General features: G+C 35.1%; 1 protein-coding gene across 1 annotated transcript in view; it reads right to left on the minus strand.

Annotated features, from left to right (window-relative positions):
• Positions 1 to 1,835: 1,835 nt before the first annotated feature.
• Positions 1,836 to 26,614, minus strand: part of Nplp1 (Neuropeptide-like precursor 1) — a 49,709-nt gene continuing 24,930 nt past the window's right edge. Inside the window, exon 2 of the mRNA XM_089238970.1 lies at positions 1,836 to 5,690. Coding sequence (XP_089095096.1) covers positions 4,773 to 5,690 — 918 coding nt within the window. The 3' untranslated portion in view covers positions 1,836 to 4,772. The remainder of the gene's footprint in view (positions 5,691 to 26,614) is intronic.

Raw genomic sequence — 26,614 nt, forward strand, 5'->3', positions numbered from 1 at the left:
TGCTCTAATTTGCAAGCCTATTTTCAGGACTAAAATCGAACTAGACACCAAATTTTTCGGGTCGAAATTTCTAAAATCAAGTTTTCAAAATCGCGTTATAGCGAAACCACGTAAAGTGAGCGATACCTGTAAAACGTCGAATAGATTATTTACTCTTATATATAGAGGTGTTTTTTTTTTTACAGTGCCTCACATACATGGGATTCCTATATAGTAAAAAAGTTGTATATTTTCATTTTCACCCGAATCTTTCTACTGATATTTTTGTTTGATTTGTGAACATGAAACCCTACTAAAGCTTTTTCAGATACATTATGATTTTGGAATCAAAAGAACTCGAATTCTGGAGTGAATTTTTATTTTTGTACAAATTATGGAACCTTGGACGGATCGTGTGATCCCTTGGATGTAGTATTTAGAATGTAATATGTGTTTTTTTTATCTGTGTTAAAACTGTTATGTGTTAAATAAATTTCCCTTCCTTTTTATTGCATCATGCAAGTAGCCGTATTTTTTTGGGAAAAAAATTTCGACTTGCATGTTAGCATTGTAAAATACATTTGATTGAAATAAAATGTAATGCATCCTATAGCAATAAATTATTATTTTAAGATTAAACTTTAATGTAAATATACTATTTTATGAGTAAAAATTATACATACTATGATAGTATGATACAGTTCTAAAATTTATTCTTATTAGGCCAAAAAAAAACTTATTGCTCTCCATTGTGTAATATGCACGACCAATGGGAAACGAAATAAAAAAAGTCATTTATTATTTATCAACTTGCTCTGATAAACTTGTAAATGAATAGCTATTAAAAAAGTATTACATTCAATAAGAATGTGGAAGAGTGTATAGTTAAAATCAAATGCCATATAATGTAGTATTGTACATAGTTCAATCTTTATTATCACGCTGCTCAATTCATAATTTTTAGTATTGACAAGACTACACCTTTTTAAGTTGACCTCCTGTCTAACTTGACCAGAAAACTGTTACACCGTGGATGGTGAGCCTGCACAGGTTTCACTGTATTTATAATACCCTCGTTGGACGAAAGTTGTGAATTGTTAAATCTGCTTTTGTAATTTTTTCTCTAAAGAACTGATATCTGTATATTTAGAATTAAAGAGAAAAATAAAATAGCGTCATTAATTTTGCGCTTAGCATGTCTCTGTTAATCTTTATGTTTCCTTTAAATAATAAAAATGATGAATAGACCAGAATTTAAATACGTGATTTTAAGTAGTAAGCGTAAAATGCATAAAATAGCATTTAACTTACCAACAAGTGATTTTGGTCATGTTTCTTATATAAATGTCAGTCATATTTTTGAATAAAATGGAGAAGAATATATTTTGGATTTATTTTTTTTATTTTTTTTTTTTGCACAGAGGAATCCGTGGTGAAACGTTTGTCTTACTGACGATTCGAATACTCTACGCTAGTAATAGTCTGATAATTTTGCGGTCAGCTTATGAGATGCCCGATGAATACTATTTCGGCTTCCATCTGCCTTGTAATGGTTTATTTTTACTCACAAATCACTGAGTTTAATGCGGCTTTCAGATTTAGAAACTCTTTTTTTAGAAACTCGCTGACAATAACCAACTGCAGTACTTCCCACGACTTCTGTGTGGCTGTAGAACTTGGACAGTCAGCTGACTGCATAATATACGTGAGTGGAACAGAGCCATTAAGCAACAAATTAAAAGTGGTATGTATCAGACATCTAAGTCTTATAAAGCATTTTCCTGTTGAAAACAGCAGATTTATTCATTACCGAGAAAGTTAAACATACAAGAAAATACAATTAAAAATACGAAACATTCTTTGTCTGCAACGTCTTTATTCTTCAGCCGAAAGCATATTGCCTACATACCTTTACGAAAATAGCACTCAGCTCCATTGTTATCATTGTTACACATCATACATTTTTTTATTATTATTCATGACTTTGAAAACCACGCAGTACACATCATCATGAGTAACGTTATATCTATTAAGAGAAACATCAAAAAACCTATCCTACTTAAAATACATTTTAAAACAACAGGGTGGTCGGTGTCATGCGCACGCACGTATGCTCACTCAATAAAAGCAATTACAGTGTTTTACTACTAAAGCCGAAACTTATAATTAAATTTGTTTGTTGAAAATGATATGGGATGGATAAACATTTTTTTTTAACCAAGAAATATTTTAATTCTATTATGGCAAAAAGATAGTTTGATTTCTCCAACTAACATCTTTCGCAGTTCACGCAAGTGTCCGTACAAAATGTATAACAAATGGAAGAACAACCGATTCATTTATATTTCACTCCTAAAATCTTCATTAGTGTGCCATAAATACATTGGTTATAGATAATCACAGCATTATATACTTCAGAAATTTCAGACAGTTTCATATAAATTTTAATCATCATGTGAAGACAAACATTTCGTGAGAGTATGTGGTAACAGTTTGAAAACCTTTCTAGTGTGAAGAAACTCCGTCTGAATACATATATTTAATGTATTATACAATTCAACGATCTGACACTCGTTTTATATATATATATATATTTTTTTTTTAACAAAAGTGAAAATTTTTATACGAAATTTTGATATTTTAATTTTTGCATTACATTTTCTTTCATTGTTTCGCTCTCACATTATAGTACTTTCGATGTTTTGAACATGTAGGGAGGTGGTATCTTCTGATTACTCTCCTTGACTATTTTTATATAGCAATTAAAACCTTTTAAGACCAAGTATAAAGAAAATCTTTAATTTTGTTAATGAGGAAAGGCGGTGAAAATAATGTCAAGATTGCCATAGCAAAAACAAAGTAAAATATTTTCAATCATTTGCGTGCTTCATTCAGCGATTCATATAAATATGATCATATTCATGCTCAGTTGTAACACGCTCTGTCTGATTAAATGTCTTTTAATCTTTGCAATGTATTTTCATACGAAAATTTCACCTCATATAGTGTTTGTAAATTATCGATTGAAAATATGTATAAAAGTCAATTACGGTGAATTGCTCTCTTGAGAAAGTCCTTACTGTTAGTTAAATTTTTGAGTCGTGGTAAAACCAAATTTTTGCCCTCTTCGATATCATCTGGCAGCGAAAATTATTTATTTAGATGTGGTATTTGTGTATTTATGAATATGTGTATATAAAAAGCAAAGAAACGTGAATAAAGTGTATTATTTGAGGTCACCAAAAAATTAAATTAGCATTGTTGAATTATTATTACATTAATGAAGTCTATCAGCTCTATAGGTGGGTTGGACATACTGGGAAAACACCATATTTTTACTGGAAATAATTTGAAAGGTTAGAAATTGTGTTAAAAATTTGCAATAATATTTCAGCTTATTCATTTTCGTTTATATGGCGGCTTCTTTTTCACTCCACATTCTTTTTAATACGTTCAAAACATTTACGCGAAAGAAATTTTTCTCTATTCAAATAATCCATTCTTACTACATTAGATTTTAAGCGAACACGACGTAGTCAACCGAACTAACGAACAGCATACATTTGAAAGATTGCTCGTCAAACTGTATCACGTCAGGAGTATTTTTCTCCTTTTTCACTATATTCTCGATTGCAATGACTACTAGCACTTCCTTTTTTTCGTGCATAAATTATAAGGAATGGCACTAACACCATCAAAATCCCTAACTTTCTCACTCTCATGTCATCTCCTATTGGCTCCAAATAGTGACATCTATCAAGCTATTTTCGTTAATTACGAATGCCTGTTTCGCCATGATATCTAATTTTTTGTGCCGGCAATTGAATATTCATATAAACGTGATGTTTACTCTAATAATTTCTTTATGATTCACATCAATGAAGAAAATTTACTTTCATGGAAAGATAACGATACTTCCACACACACACACACACACACACAATATAATGCTTGGTTTGAAGCACAAAAGATGTAGATCATTTTTATTTGCTCATTTTTTGCTCCGCAGTCATTCTTTGCACTCAGATGCGCTATAACTAAAAGGAGACGAACAGTCTACACCCGAATCCAAATGCCTTGACAAATGCATCCATGCCTGAAACTAGATCTACTGAAAAAGAGGCCGATGCTCTAATTACTCGGCTTCCTGACAGATATAAGATGAGGAAACCCCATATGATACCATAATCGTACTTACCCAATCAATTTGAAATTTTGGATCAAAGCTCCAGAAAATTTCCAGTGATAAAAAATATTTTAGTCGAGCAATTAAAATTAAGCGAAGAGTTACTTTGAGGATTTAGCTTGTTGCATACAAATGATGCTTTGCTTATAGACTCACTAATCATTAAGTTCATGCCTCAATTTAAATATAAACAAACTCGAATAAATATATTTGGTGGTATATGTGGTGTAGTGTTTTCGAAATCTGGATGGTATGAGTTTTGACCATGCTTGGGTAAAAAAGGATTTGAATATCATTCACCGCTATGTTTTATTTGGGTATTACATATGCGAAAGTCCTTCTTTTGTAATGTTAAGTGTGAATAATTGTATTGCCTACAGCGCTACACTGAGATGAATAATCAAAGTCACGGAATAAGTTTTAATCGCTTGAGCTAAATACCATATATAGATATATATATGCAAGCATGCACAAAGAGATGTAAGCTAAGCTCTTTTTTGAATTGAATAAACGAAGCCGATGAAATCTATTACAACGAGACTGAAAACATTTGAATTCAAGTTGACACGAAACATGAATGACGATATCTGTCGTCCGATACAGACATTTACACTCGGTATGGTAGCTTCCCTTTGCGAGCCAACATGGCTAAGTTACGCTTTTCATTAGCCTCTGGCTTTGCCTCGTCACTACTAACTATTACCGACTTTTTACATTTTTTATTTACTTCTTGAATCCGTCGTGAACTTTCTTCGGTATTTTGGCGTTTTCCGCCATAAGCACGAGCGCCAGATCTATAACGCAACCAGTAAGCTCTTGGAATATCCCGTTTTCCTCCCCACCACATTCTCTGAGAGTGCCAAACTGGAAGACGTCCCGACCTTGCCAAAGCAGCGATATAACGCTTTTTCTGCGACTGGATCCAGTTTGGATGAGTGAAGTTGTCTTCGGTATTGTCAGCTTGTCCATCCTCTTCTCCTTGGCATTCATTGTTTTGGTTTCTGGAAATTTCATTTGAGTCCTTTACAGATGGTGGAATCGCGTCATTCTGCTCTTCGTCAAAGTAAGTAATTCGTTTTTTACCGCCAAAGCCACTCGGTTGAAATCGACCGAACCTAACTGCATTCAACCGGCCGAGTCTAGCCAGAGTAGCTACGTTTCTTTTGTCGTTATTCAAAATCTCTGATGATTCTGATTCAGTGCCTCCTTGTTCCTCGATTGGGTACGATCTGGTATCTTTGGATGATCCAGGCCTCCCGTGAGCTTTCAGGAAAGCCCCAATATGACGCTTCTCCTCGGTCCAGTCACCCATATCTTCATCTAGATACGAGTTTTTGTAGAAGCTATCAGCATCATTTTCTTTTTCATCGTCAAGTCTCTTTTGACTTGTAGCGAATTTGGGTAAACGCCCGTTCTTGGCAAGAGCTGCCAAATATCTCTTTTCTGCCACGTGGGGGTCGTTCATCACTGGCTCACTTTCAGAGGGCTGGTCAGCAGAATCATCGGCGCATGAAACCACCAAGACCTGAAGAAAAAAAATTATATTTGAAACACTGTAATTTTCATGTTATTTATCTGTTAATTAAGTTATAAACCTAAATGAACAAAATAAAAGTAAACGAAAACTCAATTTTTCAGCAATATTATTTTTGCATAACCTAAAAAAACCAGAAGATTTAACTAGAAAAACCCTTTCTTTTTTTTAATTATTCATTTTATGTCTCCAAACAGTCACGCATTCTGCTTTCGAGACATTGTAAGGCATAATTAATTCGCTTGACTTCATGAATAACAGATCAAGTGGTACTCGAAAAAGTTACAGCCTATAATTCTCCTGTTCGGTTTACTAAAAATATAAAAAACAGTATGCACTATTTTTCCTAGAATATCAGTAATAATTATAGATACATGTTGATAATTCTTAAAATCAACTTTCGCTGAAATTCAAAAGGAAAAATTGTTTAGTGGAACGAAAGTGCTATCCTATTTAATAGAGAGAGAGATCAATTTCTCTAAATTATTTCAGAATATTTTTTATTCATTTTTTCTTTTTCTATTAACATAGCATATTTGCATTAAAAAATTGTATTTTTTTCTTTAAAAATGTGGGGAAAATATTTTTTTACACTTCTGTCGTACTAGCAAAACAAGCAATTACCCGAATCATTTGAAATCGCAATGACAAAAATGATTGATTTTTCCGAAGGAATTTTCAACATATAACAACTACGAAACAAACGTCCCGATTGTTTCATTGAATGCTACAGTAAACAAGATTTTCGTTTTTGATTGATGATGAAATGTCTGCCCAGAAATTCAGAAACTTCTTGAAGGTTTAGGATACATTATCTTTCGAATTGCAATGCAGCAAAAAGGGCAGACGAGAAAAATTAGTCCAAGTACCGTAATTTGACGTTCAGATGCTGCAGCCTTGATTTATGATCGTGAATAAAAAATACATGTAAACGATTTATAAAAAGTATGCTATATTATATAATAACATTGATTATTATTTTAGTTGAGTAACTGTTTTCTTTAAATATCATTAATCCTCCAAATAGTGCGGAGCGAAAAAACTAGATAAAATAAAGTTTTTTGAAGCACAATGCATACGTGACAGCATATTTAAAATTTGTATCTAAATTTTTCTAGACTAGCTGTTGTCGGCTAAAATTTATAAAGAGACTGACGTTTTTCAAATGAAAATTTCTAAAATTTTTAGCAAATTTTTATTTTTTTTTCCAGCTCAAAAATACTTTTTCACACTTAAAATGTAATGAAAAATGTTGAAAACTGCGGTATAACTAATTTATTCTCAAAAGTTATTACATTTTATGTTGAAGCTTAGCTGTTTCTGACGTTATATAGTCGACGTTCGACTTTACGAACCTCCAATTTACGAACTGCACGTTTTTACAAACTAATGTTCTAGTCCCACGCAATATATTAGTGCTTCAAATGTCTTTCCCAATTTAGATTGTACGAACCACTTTTTCACGTCCGTACTGGTTCGTAAAAACGAATGTCGACTGTATTACGTCTTCAGTAGTATAGAAGAAATGCACATTATTTTTCCCCCACTGGAGGTTGTGACTTGTAAGCTTATTTTACGTACACTACAATGAAAGGGGAAAAAATATTTTTTTCAATCAAAGAGTCCGCGAGGTATCAGAATAACATTGTGGTGAAAGACAAAAACACTCTAGACAGAGGCGGATTTGATTCGGAGCCCCCGACTTTTAAAGGAGCCCGAAAAGCCAAAACTCCACACTTTTTCTAATTTAAAGGACCCAATATTTTCTTTTGCGCCCGGGGCATCGACCGACTTTAATTCGCCACTGACTGTAGAGCCTCAATATTCTTATATGTATTATTATTATTATACTTTGCACATTGGCTCTCTTACCAAGTACGCTCTGGTCACGTGAAAGAATCTCAGTACATTTTGCACTGAAGCACGAGATGATCACGTGGCCGGATGCCCCGGAGGGTCCGAAGGGCCATGTGTGTAGGAACAGCAGATCAGCTTCAGCTCTCACATGAAAAACATCCATGTCGTCTTTATCTTAATCTAATGTAAATATGTACCTGTAAATACAGGGTGGGCAAAAAGTCTGCGTGGAAACTTTAAAAATTCATAAAAATCGGAAAAATAACAGAAATAAAAAACGGTTTGCATGGTTAGCATCGCTAAGGTCACGGGAATTTTTTAAGACAAGGAAAAAAAAACAACTAAAAAACAGCCGATAAGTGGCACTGACGTACACAGTCAAAGAAAAGATACGCAAATAACAAACAGAATGCCTTCAAATCGTTTATTACACAATATGTGTTCCACATGACCGCCACCACAGGGAATAACACATTGCAGGAGAGTCACAAATCCAGCAACGGCAGAGTGCAGCAGGTCCACATACACGGTTTACAACGGTGAACTGGTTGCGGATTAGGAGCGCAAGTTCTTATAACCGTCTCATTTGCATATTTCCACCGAAGTCGCTCGTACGAGCGCCACCTATCGGCGGTTTTTTAGTTATTTTTTTTCCTGTCTTAAAAAACTTCCCGTGACCTTTTAGCAATGCTAACCTTGCAAACCGTTTTTTATTTCGGTTATAATTTCCGGTTTTTATCCATTTTTAAAGTTTCTACGGACTTTTTGCCCACCCTGTATCTTCAATATAATTTTATAATTAAATATAACGTATCTCATATCATGTCTCATCAATACGGAATCAGATGCGCTGCCGTCACCTTAGCAACACCTATAGCAACGGTTCTCAACCTTTTTTAGAATCAACTACTATCTCGGAGCACCTTGTCTCAAAAGTTAATGGTATTTAGGAATGGTCTAACGGGGAGGGGGATATATACTAAAGAAATGCAAAGTAACGAAATATCTCTAAGCACACGCACACACACACAATTGTGGAAAGTTGGCAGGAAATTATATTTGAAAACTTTTGAAATTTAACATAACATCTCAAATTATATTCTCACATACAAACATACAACTAATACACGGGTTATTAACAAAATTTATCCATACACAAAAGCTCTTTCAAAGTTCAATAAATCAATTTTTATATTATAGCAAGAACAACGATAAGATTCATACAATCAATTCAGTTTCCCCCTCCAATTTAATTATTGCATCCAATTGAATTCAAATTTATATTATTTCATTGCATGTCATTCTATATTTTTTATTATTCATTATGGAAAGCAATCCAAATTATTTCTCACTAAATAAATATATCGTAGCTAGAGTGCACTATATAATTTAATGAGAAATTTATGAATGTTTGATAAAATATTTTGTTAGGGTATAAATGTTTAATGTACGAGAACCTGTGTGGTTATATATTTTTTCTATTTTTTTTTATTATTTCAGGTTCAATTGCTAATTACGCATTTAGGCAGCTCCTGCATTTTGTTTTGGTGATTGTATGAGAGCAACACATCCCGTTTCATAGGGATATGTAGTTGCGAAAGGCACAGCCACATGCCTACTATTTTTTTTTTCAATTTCAATTTTATTTTATCAAATAACAATTACATACTAAAAATAATCATTACCCAAAAGGAAAATGGCTGCCAATACTAAGGTTATAATCATAAGAAAAATAAAAACTGATACACACAAACTTTTGATGGAAGAAAATATAAGTTCAAATCACACAAATAATCATACTACAAAATCGAGTTAGTTAGTAGTACAAAGTATCATGAAATAAACTAGTAAAATATGTGCAATATGTCTATTATGCTGTAGAAAAAAAGGGGGAAAGAAATGTATATGCATATATACGTGTACACATATTGTGACTGACTTTCGGAGTGCTACTTCAATTAGACATTAAAAGGTAGATTAGTGGGTTTTGCAGTATATAACTGTACTATGTGGAAATAAATTTCAATATCATTTATTGTGTGAAGATATTCTTTAGGCTTTCTTTTGAAATGAGGTAGATTAGTAATGATTTGCATATCATATGGTATTGAATTGAAAAACTTTGGGGCTATAAAAATAAAGTGTTTTTGTAAAATATCTTTGTGTGCATGTTGTATACAGGGTGATTCAGAAAAGATGGGAAAAACTTTAAGAGTTGGTAGTACACACAAGAACAAACAATTTTCATCAAAGAATTCATGGTTTAAAATGAAATGCAAACGTGCTACAGGACGCAACATAGTAAAAGCAAGCACACCAAGACTACGACCCCCAGCTCGTGTGCTTGTAGTTGGCTGATCTGCCACCATCTCAAAAATCTCGTCTTCCACACCTGCTGTTCTGGCAGTCCTTGTACGACCTGCATCAGACCGAGAAGCAAGAAAAGATCCCGTTTCGCACAGCTGCCGATGCAAGCGCGCGCAAATGTTTTCGGATTGGGCAACCGAAAACGCTCACCGTACATTCGTGCTGCCTCTGTGGTACTTCCATTTACAGCTCCTTAAATGAAATGCGTGTCTGCTTTTTCAGTATTACTAAATTGTCTCATTATCCCGTACGTTACAACTGTTAGAACGCGATTGCACGCTGGAATAACTTCACAGGGCTAACGTCCGCGCTTTTTATTCACTGTGACGCAGATTCGCATACGGTTTCTTCTTCTTCCCCAGGTTACATTTGCATGCATGGTGTTCTTTTTCTCCCGATAAATTTCAACAGGAATGCCATTTTAACGTTTCCGGAGCGGCCCTTTCATGTTAGACCATGCATTCTTTGATGACAATTGTTTGTATTGGTGTGTACCTCTTAAAGTTTTCCCTTACGAAAGAGAATTTGAGACGGGGTATTATCGTCATTATATATATATTATTAGTCGAATTGATTTTTTTGTACGTTAATTATAGGACGAATATTATTGGTGTAATCACCGCCATATATGCAAAGATCGTAATATAAGTGTAATTGAAATCATGAAAAATACAAATTTCTGATGAATACTTCGTTAACATGACCTTTAAGATGAAAAATTTGAAAATCATGTACCTCAATTTATTATGCAGATACTGATCTGCATAATAAATTGTTTACTTGTGACAATCACAAGTTTACTTGTGATTTACATTTTAAATTGTTATCGAAGTAGAGACCAAGATATTTAATAGTTTTGATATTTTCGAGACAAGTACACGAACATGAGGTGAGATTACATTGGTTAATATGTATATCAATTGAATAGGATCAGTGGGTTTGCTTTGTCAGATACGATTTTGAATTCTTGTAATTTTCAGCTAAAACTCTGGTAGACTGGTTTTAAATGCGATTTTCAGTTTGTTGTGAAATGTCAAATTCGTGAAGACCTCGTATTCCACTGAGTTTAGGCTGACTAGTCTTTTGTTCACGCTGAACACCTTTAGTACTCATTTCAAGTCATTCAGCACCTTCTGTCGAGCTGCCGGAAATATTGTTCAAAATAGCCTCTCAAGGCTTCAAGATGTGCCTAAATATTTTTCAGTTCTTTTCTTGAATCATAAGATTGTTTTCATTTAAGCAGCTGTTTGTGTAAGAGAAAAGCAACTGATATATAGACACCTTTTCAACGTACTCCAACCAACACACATAACTTTTTTTTTGAAAGAAAACACTTTTAACGCTTGCATCAAAAACTAAGTTATAACTTGGAACGACAGATTCATTTCGTTCATTATGTAAGAAAAAAATGTTGGCCAAATACGCAAGTAAGTTCTCAAACCCAGTCTTCATCATCTAAAACCGTCCCTAATAGAAGGTTATGTCTCTCCCATCAAAAATACGACTACATCTGAACGAAGTTCCATCAAACGTGTCATCGTTTTTTTCTCGAGACAACCACCTCACTTTAATGTGCAGTAGGAGGATGCCAAGATGCTTCCCATAATCTTCGCACATTAGTTTGAAGAGCTTACTTTTAAGAAGTCGTGATTTCACATAATTTATTATTTTTTAGACATCGTTCACCACATTTTATGAGAATTCATCCAAAAATTAATCATTTCACTCCCTGATGTGTTAGTTGGTAGCGGTCTGCAAACCCGCCCCTTTCTAGAGGGCAATGGTTAAAATTTTCATCAGACAATGAAGCCTGGGCCGGCTATGGTTTGAGAGAAAAGAAAGGAAGTGGTCTGCAAAGAATGTCTTCTTGACAGCTTTGTGAGTACTGCAATCATAATAAACAAATACAGTAAAATCCCTCTTAACGGACACCCCCCTCAGATGCGGTCACCCCTCTTTCACGACGAAATAATTATTTCCCCGTGTATAATAAAAGTATGCTATTAAACCCCTGATTAACAATCATCCCTCTTTTACGGACGAATTTATTTTTTGTCACAGCAGGGTCCGCAAAAGAGAGGTTTCACTGTACAATCAAAACCGGTTGATCTGGCAACGTCAGTCGATTTATCCATTCGTGGTTCGAATTTGGTGCACCCGATGCAGATGATAAGTGTATCTTCCACGTCATCAGCCAAATCACTGATTCGGTATGATGCTACATTTCACAAGGGAAAATGTTGGAGATCAACTTGGACAGCTTTTCATCCAGCCAACAATTAACAATATTGATTGTACAAGATTTAATAAAAGTATCCTTAATTGTATGAGTTTCACCAGCTCCAGCTACATGGTAACTCATAAAGGAGGGAGCTTCCGGTACTTTTCAATTATTGGTTTTATCAGGTATTGCTATGGTGTTGTGTAAAGCCAAAATTGCATTTCACTTCCTCTTGGAAAAAAACAGGTAGTTTGTCGTACGAACCTGGATGATTTCCTTCTAAATGACATCGTAGTTTATCATCTTAGTATATGAAACCAGCAGGTAACATTTTCAGTTTTCCTGATCCTCCATTCCTATCTTTAAGTGTTTGTTGATTTAAAAATGGTAGCTACAAATCTGTGTTCACCGCAATTTCTGAAAATCGGTTTCGCTTTGACCAGAAAGGTATCAATTAATTTGGGTATCAAGCACCAAACGTTTGATTTATGGGAACGTAAATATATCAAATCATAAAAAAGAGCATACACTAAACTTTCTAGCCTCTCGCGCATTCACGCTACTTTTAAAACTCAAAAACCAATATCAGAATCCATACCATTATTTTTATCAATAAAGAGAAAGATGCTCGGTTTTTCCGATCGATTTTCTGAAACGTAAACACATTTTATTGACAGAATACACTAAACATTTTTCAATTTTCTAACATTGAATTCAAACAAGGATAATGTCAAACTCTTCACTAAGTTCCGATCTCAATATGCGTAGTGGTGGTATAAATGTACAAGAATGCAAAATTCTCTGGATATCGAATATACTAGCGCTTCTATGCTGAAAAGACGTTATTTCGAATTGTACTTTTGGGGAGTGGAATTTCTCCTAGGAACGAACTTTTATTAAACACTAGTGATTCACACTTTGGGAATCTGTTCCTTTTTTCTTTGTTGGACATCTTTATTGGGAAAAAACGTCCAAGAGCCATCAAAAGTTGAATACAAAGAGAGCGTAAGAAAAGAACAGAAAAATTCTCCTTCAAATAAAGTAAGAAAATACTAAGCCTAGTAACTGCTAGTAACTGATAAATTACTCACAAATGAAAAGACGAAGAACTTCTTACAAATAAAGGGACGAAAACTTTCGAGAAACAACGTAAAACGAGGATTTCTTCTATAGTAAGTTAACCATATTTCACCAATGAATGTTTTCACTGACATATCCGATGCTTTAACCGTAAATCGTTTTGAGATAGCAAAAAACGTCAAACTAATCTTCGAACCAAGTACGTAAAAAAAAAGTGAAAAACTTCACCTTTCTATTTGTCATCGTATATAATTTGGCTGATGGAACCCTAAAGAAACTTCAAATATCAAAGAAAAATTTTATCCCTCTTTCAAGAGTGTCTGAAAAATAATAATTTTTTTTTATATTTTTTTTTTAACATTCTGAACATTACCGGAGAAACAAAACCTTGTGAATACTCCAGCTGGTTAAACAGTATTTACCGCCTTGAAAGTATTGGAAGTAGCCCCGAATGACAGATCGAAGTTGAGCACCCCTTTAAGCGTGATTATCAGAGAAAAACCTTAAACTCACCAGAAAAATGTTTTCGTTGTTAATATAAAAAGGTAGTTTTGAAAGAAAGTTTTGTTTTAATATTGCCTTTTAGAGATCAAAATATTTTTAATCAAATACAGTTTGTTAATTTTGCTGAATAAAACATAGTATACTGTATTCTTTACACAATGTTAATTTATGTCAAATTTACTTTTTGGTGTACTTAACCCTTTCCTACTCAGTGTGCCCAGACTGGGCCCACCTAAAAATTTCTTTTTCAAACATTGAAAATTAACGATAAATAAAATGAAAATATTAGTTTAGAGATTTTACCTTATACTTCGAACCTTCTTTATCAACACTAGATAACAACACTACACAAGCCGATCCATACTTTTGGCCGGTGTTTATTTTTTGAAAACCCTTATTTTTCAAAGCAATGAATTCAAATTTGATAGATTTTTTTTTTGGATATGAAAAGGATTTCTAGAAAAATATTTCTATGTTATTTTGTTGGCTGTACACTAATCTCTTTATTCTGTATAAGTTTTAACTTTTTACACTGAAAGCTTGCCTAAAATCGATTCCCGAATTCAAGGTATGCCCTCTCTTTGGGCGCACCTTGAATTAGATTGCACTTACCGTTTTAATTTTGTGGGTGTGCCCTCTTTGGGCACACCCACAAAATTAAAACGGTAAGTGCAATCTTCACAAAATTATACCCGCGTACTCCTCTAGGCCTGAATAGACTGCCAACAATTTTTTTTTTGAAATTCTAACTTTAAAGGGTAGAGTGCCGGAAAGGGTTAACCGTTTAAATGCTTTTTAAAACTTTCCAGATCCGTATATAACTGCCACATTAGAAATTGCGAAACCTTCACAAATTGCCACCTATTTACATGAAGAATTTTTTTATCCGATTGCGAGCTGAAAACTGCTTTCCTCTTCCCAACAAGAAAATTTACTCCACCCAACACCATTTCCCTCACTATGATACAAAAACACCTGTCATGACGAAAAAAAATCCTTTTGTATTATTTATACTGAGAGTTTATTTCTTTTCAGTGCTGAAAGAAGGGGGGGAAACACAGTCTTTTTTTTCTCGCCCCTTCTCTTATCTAACCTTGAGTTTGCGGAGTCAACTCCAGTGGGCGAAATCAACAAGGTTTTACTGTAAAAACAATTTCAACGCGTTTTTAGCAGCCGAAATATTTCGGGATGGCTGAAATCAAGCAGATGAAGTTCGACGAGATATCTCGGGATTGCAGCTGAAAGAGTAAATTACTTTTTCTTGTTGATTTCCCGATGATACAGTACTGTATGTACTGCTTGATACACTGTATACGCCGCTGTATTTTTTACAAATAACGATCGTAAAAGTGAAGCATCCTTTTTAAGCAGATAATTTTTACAGCCCAGGATCATAATAATAATAATAACCTTTATTGATTTAGGCCAGAGGTCTTCAACCTTTTCCTAGCTGCGAGCACTGCCTGTACTCATCATCAAAAGAAGAGCACCCTTACAGCAAGTTTGACATACTAATGCGTGAAATCAGGAAGATTTCAATACTTGAATGCATGTGTACAAGCTGTTTAATTGGAATTGTTGATCAAGTGCTCGCGAGCACGAAATCGGACACGCGCATGAAGCACTCTGGGTGATTCAGGGAGTACCTGAAGGTACCAGGGTGATGGAAGACTACAATTTTTGGGTTGACCTGTTTTTATCCAAACAATATCTTTCTTTCAATTTTTTTATGTTCAATTAATTCAATTGAATAACTTTGTCCTAAGTATTTTTGTTTTTTTATTTCAAAGACAACGAGTTGTGTTACTCGGTTGATTTAATTGTTTATCAACGGCATTCGATTTCGTTCTACTCTAGCGTAAATACGGAAATGCGTTAATAGCGTTGCTACATATATAAATTTGAACGCCTACATGTGAAAAAGAAATCATTCATTTTTTGATGATTTTACACGGGCTTGAATCTAATTTACAATTACTTATACAAAATCTCGTTTGAATATAACTGAGAGACATTCGTTCTATCTCAATAGAGCATTACGATATGAATTTTTTTTTAATTTTTCGGTCTTTGCATACATAGATGAGCAAAAAGAATGCAATTCAGCTGAAAAGAGATTTGCTACTCAATAAGGAACTTATTTCAACAACTTTTTAAACAAAATATATATTCTGGCATTCATATTTCAAAACACATTTTAAAATGTAAGGAGCATTCGTTGTTTTTTTTATATTTATGATATTTCCGGAAATTCAACCTATTGAAAATGTCTCTTGAAGTACTGACAATGAATGTACGTCATTGCACTGAGATTAGTACAGCATTTTTCAGCTGTCAGGAAAAATAGTTTGTACATTGATATATTCGATGTTTTCTCCATCACACAATTTCCAACCAATTGGAAACACTACCAATATCAGGAGGGAATAGGTTCAAAGTAGTTATTCCCCCTAAAAAAAGTTTCCTATATGTTTTTATATTCATATTAAAATTTTTTGCAGTTACCAATTGCTTGAAATTTCAATTTCGATTGAATTTCGCTTGAAATGTGCGATCTCATCTCTTTTAGCCAGTAATCTTTGAATTCGGTGGAAACCTCATTCAGTAAAAGAGCCTAAGGATACAACACATGAACCCCTTCAGTCGCACTCGTCCTTTCTTTTCTCAACTTGGTCTTGTGCCGAAACAACAAGAATGAGAGATCTGTGATATTTCTTCTCTTTCCTTTCTTTTCAGATAGTCCCGGAAATTAATCCTCAAAGCTGGATTTCGAGTTTGGGCCGTGATCACATAGAAGATGACGTGAGGACAGAATGGCTAAAACGATTCGATGCCCTTGGGTCGAGATAATAGCCTACGCAGGGGGCGGTGTAGTCAACTTTATCACTGAGCCGTTGACAATGTCTAAGGATCTGATTAATGATGACATTAGGATTGTGCTCAGTGAGTATTTTCGAGATTCCACTCCAGAGAAGATGTGCAGGCAATATTTCCCTTTTTTGAGTTGCTCACTAGAACTCAAGTTTTATAAGGATTTGGCATACAGTAGATGTAGTGAGGAATCAGGTATCAAAATAAAAAGTAATTCGAAGTACGCAGCATTTTTGATAAAAATAGAATAAAATACAAAGGCCGCAACAGACAAATTGACCATCGAGGTGGCTGATTAAATTTTACCATAAAAAAATATGTATGTCATGTCAAAGTACCAACCCAATATAAAAGCATGCACACGAAACTAAACGCAGTCAAACTCCATTGTTATGATATAAAAAAACGGAAAGATTTTATTTTTACAAAAACCAATCTAGTCTATTATCGATTCTATTTCAATCAATATATTTTATTATTTTTATAGGTTACACGTCTTTTTATTAATGATTCGCCCTACATCAGAGAATAAACTGTAAATAATGTAAAAACAAAGCTATCAATCACGCTATTCGACTGACTTTTATATACTTGTCATTTGCATTTTGTGAAGCTTTTCTGTTTTCTGGTTTGTTGGTTAAGACTAAGACTTGACTAGAAACTTTCTTCTGCATAAAAACCAAATTTCAGGCTTTCTAAATTTTGTGTGAAAAAAATCTCAAAAAAAGTACATTTCCTTTCAATTTTTGAAAAAGGTGATATAGATATACGGCAATAAGAAAATTATGTATTAATAAAAAAACTAAGGAATATGGTTATTATTGGATAAATGAATGAATGCGGCAGTGACAGAAAAATTTATTTTTGAAAATACAACATCTTATAATATTTACTAAATGTAAATATGTACAAATTTACTCTTGTCTTATATTGATAAATATTCACTTTTTTCTCATGCTTCAAAAAATTATATTTTTAAGAATATAATTAGGTGTAAATAAAATTAAGTAAAATCCAGCTTTATTTATCAATTTTGATTCTTATTAAAAATATATTTCTGTTGAACTTCAATATTGCACTATTATAATCCTCACTTAACATGAATGTTTATGCAATAGAAACAAACTTTTCAATCATTAAATCCAAGATCACAAGTTGAATAAAATTAAATATAAGTAAAGAAACCAAAATTTTTACACTCTATGAGTATAATATCCACGCATTATTATAATACTCGTACATAAACTCGGTTATAAATATCGCAATTATTCGCAATCATTTACCAATAAATTATAACAATGGTACATAATATAATATGATCAACCTCAAATCGAGAGGATGTCTTTGATTTGAAAACTATGTAGTAAATTTATATTTGTTTGCTGTAGTATTGATGTAAAGATTTCCATGAAGTCGTAATTAGTCTTCCTATTTATATCGTTCTTGCCTTTTACTAATTAGGCATCTCAAGTGCCATTAGACTTACTATTATCTATCAAATACTTTGTGTTTACGCACTTTTACACACATTTCCTTAATTTGAAATTGAGGTAATGATCTTTCCCTTTGATGATAGAGTAATTCTCTACCATTTAATTGTTCCTCCACAGTTCTCTCTTCGATGAAGACCTCGGCGATGAGTAAAAAAAACTGGCATAGCGATATCGATTTTCTCAACATCCTTATCTTAGAATCAAAAAGTCTCTCTCTCTCTCTCTCTCTTCATCTATTAAATTATTCATTTTTCATCACAACACTTTATAACCACTGTCATTATCCGCTAATTACCAGTTCGATTTCTTGGAGTCTTCAGGAAAATCTTATTAGCTGGAAAGTTGGTCGTTATCCAGTTTAGACGGTTCCAGCAATACAATAACTATAGATATGATAATTATTAAACATATAAAGAATGAACTGAAAAAAAGTAGAACAGTTTAAAAATTTACAGTATTCCACTTTAATATGCAATTTGTCATCATTTAGAGACTCTCACTGGTTTTTCACAATTGTCTTCAAATATTTCATGATGATCAGTAGAGAACCGAGGTTCAGGTAGAATGCCATAATTGCCTTTTTTTTAAATATTTTTAAACCTTTTTTGAATTTTTCCTCCCGTTAATTCCTATTTCGACACTGTTTTATGTTTTCCCATGAATTTTAGAGCCCATATGCTGTATAACCTGGATATTTTAGGCATTAAAAACTTCAAAACAATTGCTAATTTTAAAAATTTCAATTCTTAGTATAAATTCTTATCAGGAAACCTCACCCCTCGAATGCAAATATTGAATGCAAAGTTGAATAGTTCCATTTGAATGCAAGTAGGTATAAGTGCCTGAGAGATAGACATCTGACAAAACAGTGTTGTCAGGCATAAAAGTGTCAACGCTGTAAGTCCCGAACTAAGTTGGCAAGCTGTGTGTGATCTGTGTGACGTCGTGTTTAAAAACACAAGTATTGATTATCGAGAACAGCTTTTCTTTCTTTCAAACCGAGCGCAAATCAGGTCTATCACCATGTGTATGGGTGATATACTACATAGTGAGTTGTGCCGGAAGTGTGTGTGTGTGTAGCTGTGTATGTAGTTAACAGTCTGAGTGCGTATGTAGTGTTGTGTTTGATTTTTCAGTGCGCCATCTATATTTCAGAAGTGAAGTGAGTGATGTGCCGTGATTGAATTAAATTTGTACTTTGACTTACATTTGTAGGTCTGTTGCTCTCTGTGGCGAGACTTTTTAAATGGGAGATCAGCTCGCATTCGCACCTTGAAGTTGGGAACCACAGAAAATATCGCGAATAGCTGTGACTCTTTAACGTCCTCTCACGAGTCTTCTGAACACTGTTCTTTTATTTTGGTAGTGATTCATTGGCAACTAATGATGTAGCGTTTGATTTTCGTGTCCAGAAAATTCACCGAAAACAGTTCGACATGAGTGAATGAACGAGCAAGTAAGCAAATAAGTCAGTGAGTGAGTGAATGAGCTCTATAACAGTTTTTCTATATTAATTAATTCAATTCTCTAGGTTGCTCACTCTATCACACACCCAATCACCTGGTCACTCATTTTGTCACATACACTCAATCAGCTGGTCGTTCACTTACTCACTAAGTCACCCATTCTGTCACTCTCTCACTTACTAGATCATTCAGTCTACTACTACTCTCACTATGACACTCACTCACTGGGTCACTCTTTTAATATATCTCTGTCCACAATAACACACTAACCACTCTGTCACTCACTCACTAACGACTGTATCATTTACTGACTCACTCACTCGGTCATTCCTCACTCACTTATTGGCTCACTGACTCGTGTCGAACTTTCGTCGGTGAATTTTCCTTGAACCATTAATTTTAGGGCTTGCGCTACCTCAGACTGTTTGTGCTCACTTCGACACGTTTATCACTGCCCATCGCATAACATCACTTAAATGATGCCATGTATTCGTCTTTTAAATTTTGGCTCTATTCGATTTTTCCTTTACACCAAGGCAACGAGAAAATACAGAACCCGTTCAAATGATGTCATTTATGTACCGAATTTATTGTCACTCTGAAAATCCTGCTACGTAAATTTTTTGCTGCGTAAATAGTTTTCGCTCATGTTTGCCTGCAATATGTGCAAATATGATAGCTCTTCGTTTTCACTGTCCACCACAATGATGAATTTTAAGTTTGTTGCTTATTTTTGAGTGAGCTTGAAGGACTACAAACACTTATTATAAACTAATAAAGATAAATAGACGGTGTAATGGCAGCCAATTTTCGGACCCTTTATATCGTAGTTTTTAGTTTTTTTCTGTTGTTTTTTTGATTATCTATAACTGCCTTTTTATGGGGCCTACTTTAAGCATTTTTAGTGCCTATGTTAAAGCATTTTTAATGCTTATGTTAAGCATTTTTAGTGCCTATGTAAAAGCACTTTTAATGCCTATGTTAAGCATTTTTAGTGCCTAAACTTCCGGTCTCTAATGATTAGTGTGATTCTATGATTTCATTCGTTTTATCTGATGATTGAATGATAAGCACACGAACGATAAATTATTTTCTGAGTCGGGTTGTTGTATGCGTCTGTGGTAGTTTGGAACTATCTTCTCTTATCAAATGTTAGTGCGAATATAAATGAATACACGAATGTTAAATATTAGTACGACTCATTTCTATAAAACAGCTGTGGCATTACCGAAGCAAATCTCTATTTAAGTTCTTCTGTAAGATAAGTTGCTCGGTACTTATGATGATTGTAATGATTCGGTTGTAATGATTTTTCCTCTCCGAATTTTCTTTTTTTTTTTGACGCAAAACTTCTCAATAGACACAAAACATCTAGCTCAAGTGAGAAATTCGACACCTGCAGTTTTTTGTTAATGGACCGACAAACTCAGAAGGTTGTTAGTAGACATCAAGAGGAACAAAAATTGCAATGGAACGTGGTGTCGCAAACCACTTTGAGAGGGGAAATCTCGCGAAAAACGCATGCAAGTTTCGACGTCACGCTGGAACAACAAAAAATACAATAACAACTACAAAAACATTTATTTGATTAATTATTACAAGAGTTATTGGAAGTGGTGGCAGCTGGGGTCATTGCACAGTCTACAACGTCGTAAAAACGATTCCCGGACGCGCTCGAAAATACCAGGTATGCTTTTGATGTCTGTCGCAACGACGACAATCCGCGCTATGAGATCCTCCGTTGTATCCACAGGCGTCGCATAATCGAGTGATTTAAGATGACCCCATAAGAAAAAGTCACACGGATTGAGATCCGGAGAACGTGGAGGCCAAGCAACGGGTCCCGCGCGTCCAATCCACCTCCTTGGGTATATAACATCGATTTGCGTTTTTCGCGATTTTCCCCCTCTCAACGTGTTTTGCGACACCATGTTCCATTGCAATTTTTGTTTCTCTTGATGCCTACTAACAATCCTCTTAGTTTGTCGGTCCATTAACAAAACACCCTGTATATTAATTTGCAAGTATAAATTGTTCATTTATCTGGTTTCGTAGAAGAAGCCACTGATACATATCTATCTGTATGGAGAGAAATCCTGCTTGTTTTGGTAAATTTGAGTTTTCGAGCAACTTCTTATCTGATTTAGGTTATTTTATTGAAACTTACGAGGGTTGGTGCATGCAAATTTTCTAAAAAAACACATTTTCGAATTTTTAAATTTTCAAATGCTATAAAATTCTTTGCGTTTAACTGTGCTAAATTTTTTATTCTACCTGCACTAGAAGTATTTTTAACTTAATTTAATATAAACTACTAGCAGGTATTACATATGCTAATGTTTTCCATTAAATGCTCTTTTCTCAAATGAGTTTTTTGTCAGATAAGGAACATTTTTTCGAACAACACTTGTTCAAATGTCTTGAAACTTTGTGTGCCTCTTAACACTGATTTAATAAAAAAAACTTATGGCACAAAGTAGGGGTAAATTTCAGTGATTTTTGAAAAAGCTGCGTGTTGTTGAACTTAAAATTCGAGAAAAAAAAATAACCAACTGTTAAAATCCTGCTCTTGTTAAATTGTATAAAAATGTCCATAGAATTTCAGAAAAAAATGGGTGCCTAAAAGTGAACAGAAATTTTTTAATGTTCCTTAAATGAAAGATTTTTCCCATACTAAAGCATGGGAAGCCATCTTGCATCAACCCCCTTAAATAGAACGTAACAAAAATAAAATTTGTATTAAATATGAAATCACCAAGTATGAATAATATTTAAAAACAAAATATCCAGGCACTTTTTAATTCAGACAAAGCACAGTAGAATAAACATTTCTGTCTTTAAATTTATCTACTAAACCATTTCTTTATTTGATTTGTTTATGATTATTCACTGCTGCGTGTTATTCGAATCATTACTACGTAAGCTACGTAATTTCAGCTTCTATCTTTAGTACACAAACAAGATGACGTTTACTTTATAATGGTTCAATATTACAACCTACTTTGATTGACCTTAAGTGCTCTTTCGTCTAGTCTTCCATGAACATAAGATATCTTTCGAGATATATATTAAATTATGATTAAATTTTTAATGCGATCAGCCATGGCTTATGTAAACACATGCAGCTGTTGAATCAGTTTTGTTAGAAAATATAAAATTATCACATAATCTTTCAAACTTAAGTTAACTTGAATGATGAAAGAAAAGCAAACTTCATAGTTTCTAATAGCAATGTATTTTAACGTTTCCATATGTTTCGATCATGTTACATTAGCTATAAAAATATTAAACTTAACCATTTAAGTGGTTTTTAAAATTTTCCTGATCCACAATATAACTGCCATATTTTAAATTGCGAAACCTCCACAAAGTGCCACCTATTTTCAAGAATTTTTTTTTCCCGGTTGAGAGCGGAAAACTGCCCCCCCCCAACAACAAAATTGACTACGCCTTCGCTTCTATTTTCCTCACTCTGATACAAAAATACAGGGTAGCAAAAAGTCCGTAGAAACTTTAAAAATGAATAAAAACCGGAAAAAACCGAAATTAAAAACGGTTTGCAAGGTTGGCATTGCTAGGTCACGGGAAGTTTTTAAGACAGGAAAAAAAACTAAAAAACCGCCGATAGGTGGTGCTCGCACGAGCGACTTCGGTGAAAATATGCAAATGAGACGGTTATAAGAACTTGCGCTCCCAATCCGCAACCAGTTCACCGTTGTAAACCGTGTATGTGAACCTGCTGCACTCTGCCGTTGCTGGATTTCTGACTCTCCTGCAATGTGTTATTCCCTGTGGTGGCGTTCATGTGGAACACATATTGCTGTAATAAACGATTTGGAGGCATTCTGTTTGTTATTTGCGTATCTTTTCTTTGACTTGTGTACGCCAGCGCCATCTTCAGTGACCTAGCGATGCTGACCCTGCAAACAGTTTTTTATTTCGATTATTTTTCCGGTTTTCGTGGATTTTTAAAGGTTTTACGGACTTTTTACCCACCCTGTACCTGCCATGAAGTGTGTGACTTTCTAGGAAGAAAAATACTTTTTCTTTAAATCTTTTTGTATTATTAAATTTGTTTAATTGACTCCGCCCACTGGCAGTTGATTAATTGGAGGGGGAATGGAAAACATGTTTTGATGTAAAAGCAATGTCAATGCGTTTTTAGAAGACGAGATATTTCGGGGTGGCTGAAATAAAACAGATCAAATTTGACGAGATATCTCGGGTGTGCCACTGAAAAGAGTTAAGAGCTGTCGTGTTTCACGTAAGTATACCCATTTACCATACGTCCCGTTCGACCGAATGGATGTATGATCACCGTACTTACAAACGGGACTTTTTGAACTATAGTCATGGGGGCCCCCACAAGGGCGGGCTGACAGGGCTCTAGCCCTGGGTCCCATGACAATTCTCATCATTTTTTTTGGCTTTTCACGCTATAAATTAACTATAGAAGGGTCCATGAAAAGTCTGACTGGAGGGCCCGCAAAAGATTCCACCCTAGGGTCCCTGCTCTAGGCTATAGTTGTCATCTAGTTATTGTTATCAGAAACGTTGAGTCCCGATGTGATCACATGGACCGTATTAGAATTCAATATTTTCTCTAGAAAATCAAGATTCGCAGTGTGAAATATTTTAAATAAATTTACGCTTTTGCTATTACCTATATTACACTGAAGAGCCAAAAAAACTGGTGCACCTGCCTAATATCGTGTAGGACCCCCGCGAGCCCGCAGAAGTGCCGCAACACGAACACGACGTAGCATGGACTCGACTAATGTCTGAAGTAGTGCTGGAGGTAATTGACACCATGAATCCTGCAGGGCTGTCCATAAATCCGTAGGAGTAAGAGGGGGTGGAGATCTCTTCTGAACAGCACGTTGCAAGGTATCCCAGATATGTTCAATAATGTTCATGTCTGGGGATTTAGGTGACCAGCGGAAGTTTCTAAACTCAGAAGAGTGTTCCTGGAGCCACTTTGTAGCAATTCTGGACGTGTGGGGTGTCGCATTGTCCTGCTGAAATTGTCCAAGTCCGTAGAAATGCACAATGGACATGAATGGGTGCAGGTGATCAGACAGGATGCTTACGTACCTGTCACCTGTCAGAGTCGTATCTAGACGTATCAGGGGTCCCATATCACGCCAACTGCACACGCCCCATTCCATCACAGAGCCTCCACCAGCTTGAACAGTCCTCTGTTGACTTGTAGGGTCCATAGTTTAATGAGGTTGTCTCCATACCCGTACACGTCCATCAGCTCGAAGCAATTGGAACCGAGACTCGTCAGACCAGGCAACGTGTTTCCAGTCCTCAACAGTCCAATGTCGGTGTTGTCGGGCCCAGGCAGGCGTAAAGCTTTGTGTCGTGCAGTCATCAAGGGTACAGTACTCTGGTTGCCCAGTGGTAGGACCCGCCCTTACTGTAGTGAGCATAAATAGAGTCATCAAGGGTACACGAGTGGGCCTTCGGCTCCGAAAGCTCATATCGATGATGTTTCGTTGAATGGTTCGCACGCTGACACTTGTTGTCTTGCATTGAAATCTGCAACAATTTGCGGAAGGGTTGCACGTCTGTCACGTTTAATGATTCTCGTCAGTCGTCGTTGGTCCCGTTCTTGCATGATCTTTTTCCGGCCTTAGCGATGTCGTAGATTTAATTTTTTACCGGATTCCCGATATTCACGGTACACTCGTGAAATGGTCGTACGTGAAAATCCAAATTTCATCGCTACCTCGGAGATGCTATGTCCCATCTCTTGTGCGCCGACTATAACACCACGTTCAAACTCACTTAAATCTTGATAACCTGCCATTGTAGCAGCAGTAACCAATCTAACAACTATGCCAGACACTTGTTGTGTTATATAGGCGTTGCCGACCGCAGCGCCGTACTCTGATTGGTTCCATATCTCTTTATTTGCATACGCATGCCTGTACCAGTTTTTTTTGGCTCTTCAGTTTAGCAATCACTATTACAGTAAAAGTCCGCTAAAACGAGTACTGCTTGTAACGAGAATTGCGCTATTACGAGTAATTCTAAAGTGATTGTCAAAGAGCTAATGCTGAAAGTCAAAGAGATAAAAAAATATATACCGTATATTGGCTTATATAGCGAGTTATATATATATTTATGAATGAACATCAGAACACATTCGCTAGAACGACAACGGAAATTCTCGAAAAGCATGTTTTCCTCTCCCTTTCTTTAAGAATTATACATAAAACAGAGGCTGGAAAGATTGGCATTTTTTCCAAAAGTCTCTTCATCCTATTCATAAGTGTTTATAAACGGAACATGTCAGTACCTCTCCATAGATAAGAAGACTACGTGTTGTATCTAATCTTCTAGTTATCTATATAGGAGGTGGAAAAACACTTCATTTTATTTGTAGTTGTGTTGCATAGGCAGGTGGAGCACGACCTCTGGTTTCGACATCGTTGTTGTTTCTTTTGAAAAATCCTCCCCACTCCCTCTCTCTTTTCTTGAGAAGAAAAGAAAGAGAGAGGGAGTGGGAGCTTCTAAAATGGAAATGGGCTGGATATATTGCAAGAAGACAGGACAACAAATGGACTACAAGTATTCTAGATTGGTACCCCCGTGGTGTTAAACGTCCGAGAAGGCGTCCCCACGCAAGGTAGATCGACGAGATCAGAAAAGTGGCTGAAGTCAACTGGATGGCTAAATCATCAGACAGAGCAAAATGGAAAAATTTAGAGACCTTTTATATAAAGCCCCCTTCCCCCGTATGCATAAAATAACCACGGAGTGACAAAAATTTCCAATTTGGAAATCAGTCTCTAAATATTTCAGTTATCCCGTCGTATTTCAATATGTCTACCATCCCTTGTCAAAAAGGTGTGGCTTTTTTGCTTGCTTCATTCTTCTATATTCTGTTTGACTCCTTCCGTGACGCCACTTGATGTTGAATTTATTCCTGGAACAAATCTTCAGAGCTATGATGCTTACCGGCAATTCATCAAACCCCCGGATAATGATTTTCGCAATGACTCCCATGTGAGCTTTTTGCTACGGCGTTATTGACCCGGAAGAAAA

The sequence above is a fragment of the Pholcus phalangioides genome, unplaced genomic scaffold (assembly GCF_987345545.1).
Source record: "Pholcus phalangioides strain wild (caught in Gottingen) unplaced genomic scaffold, Ppha-v1.0 ptg000011l_1, whole genome shotgun sequence".
NCBI lineage: Eukaryota > Metazoa > Arthropoda > Arachnida > Araneae > Pholcidae > Pholcus > Pholcus phalangioides.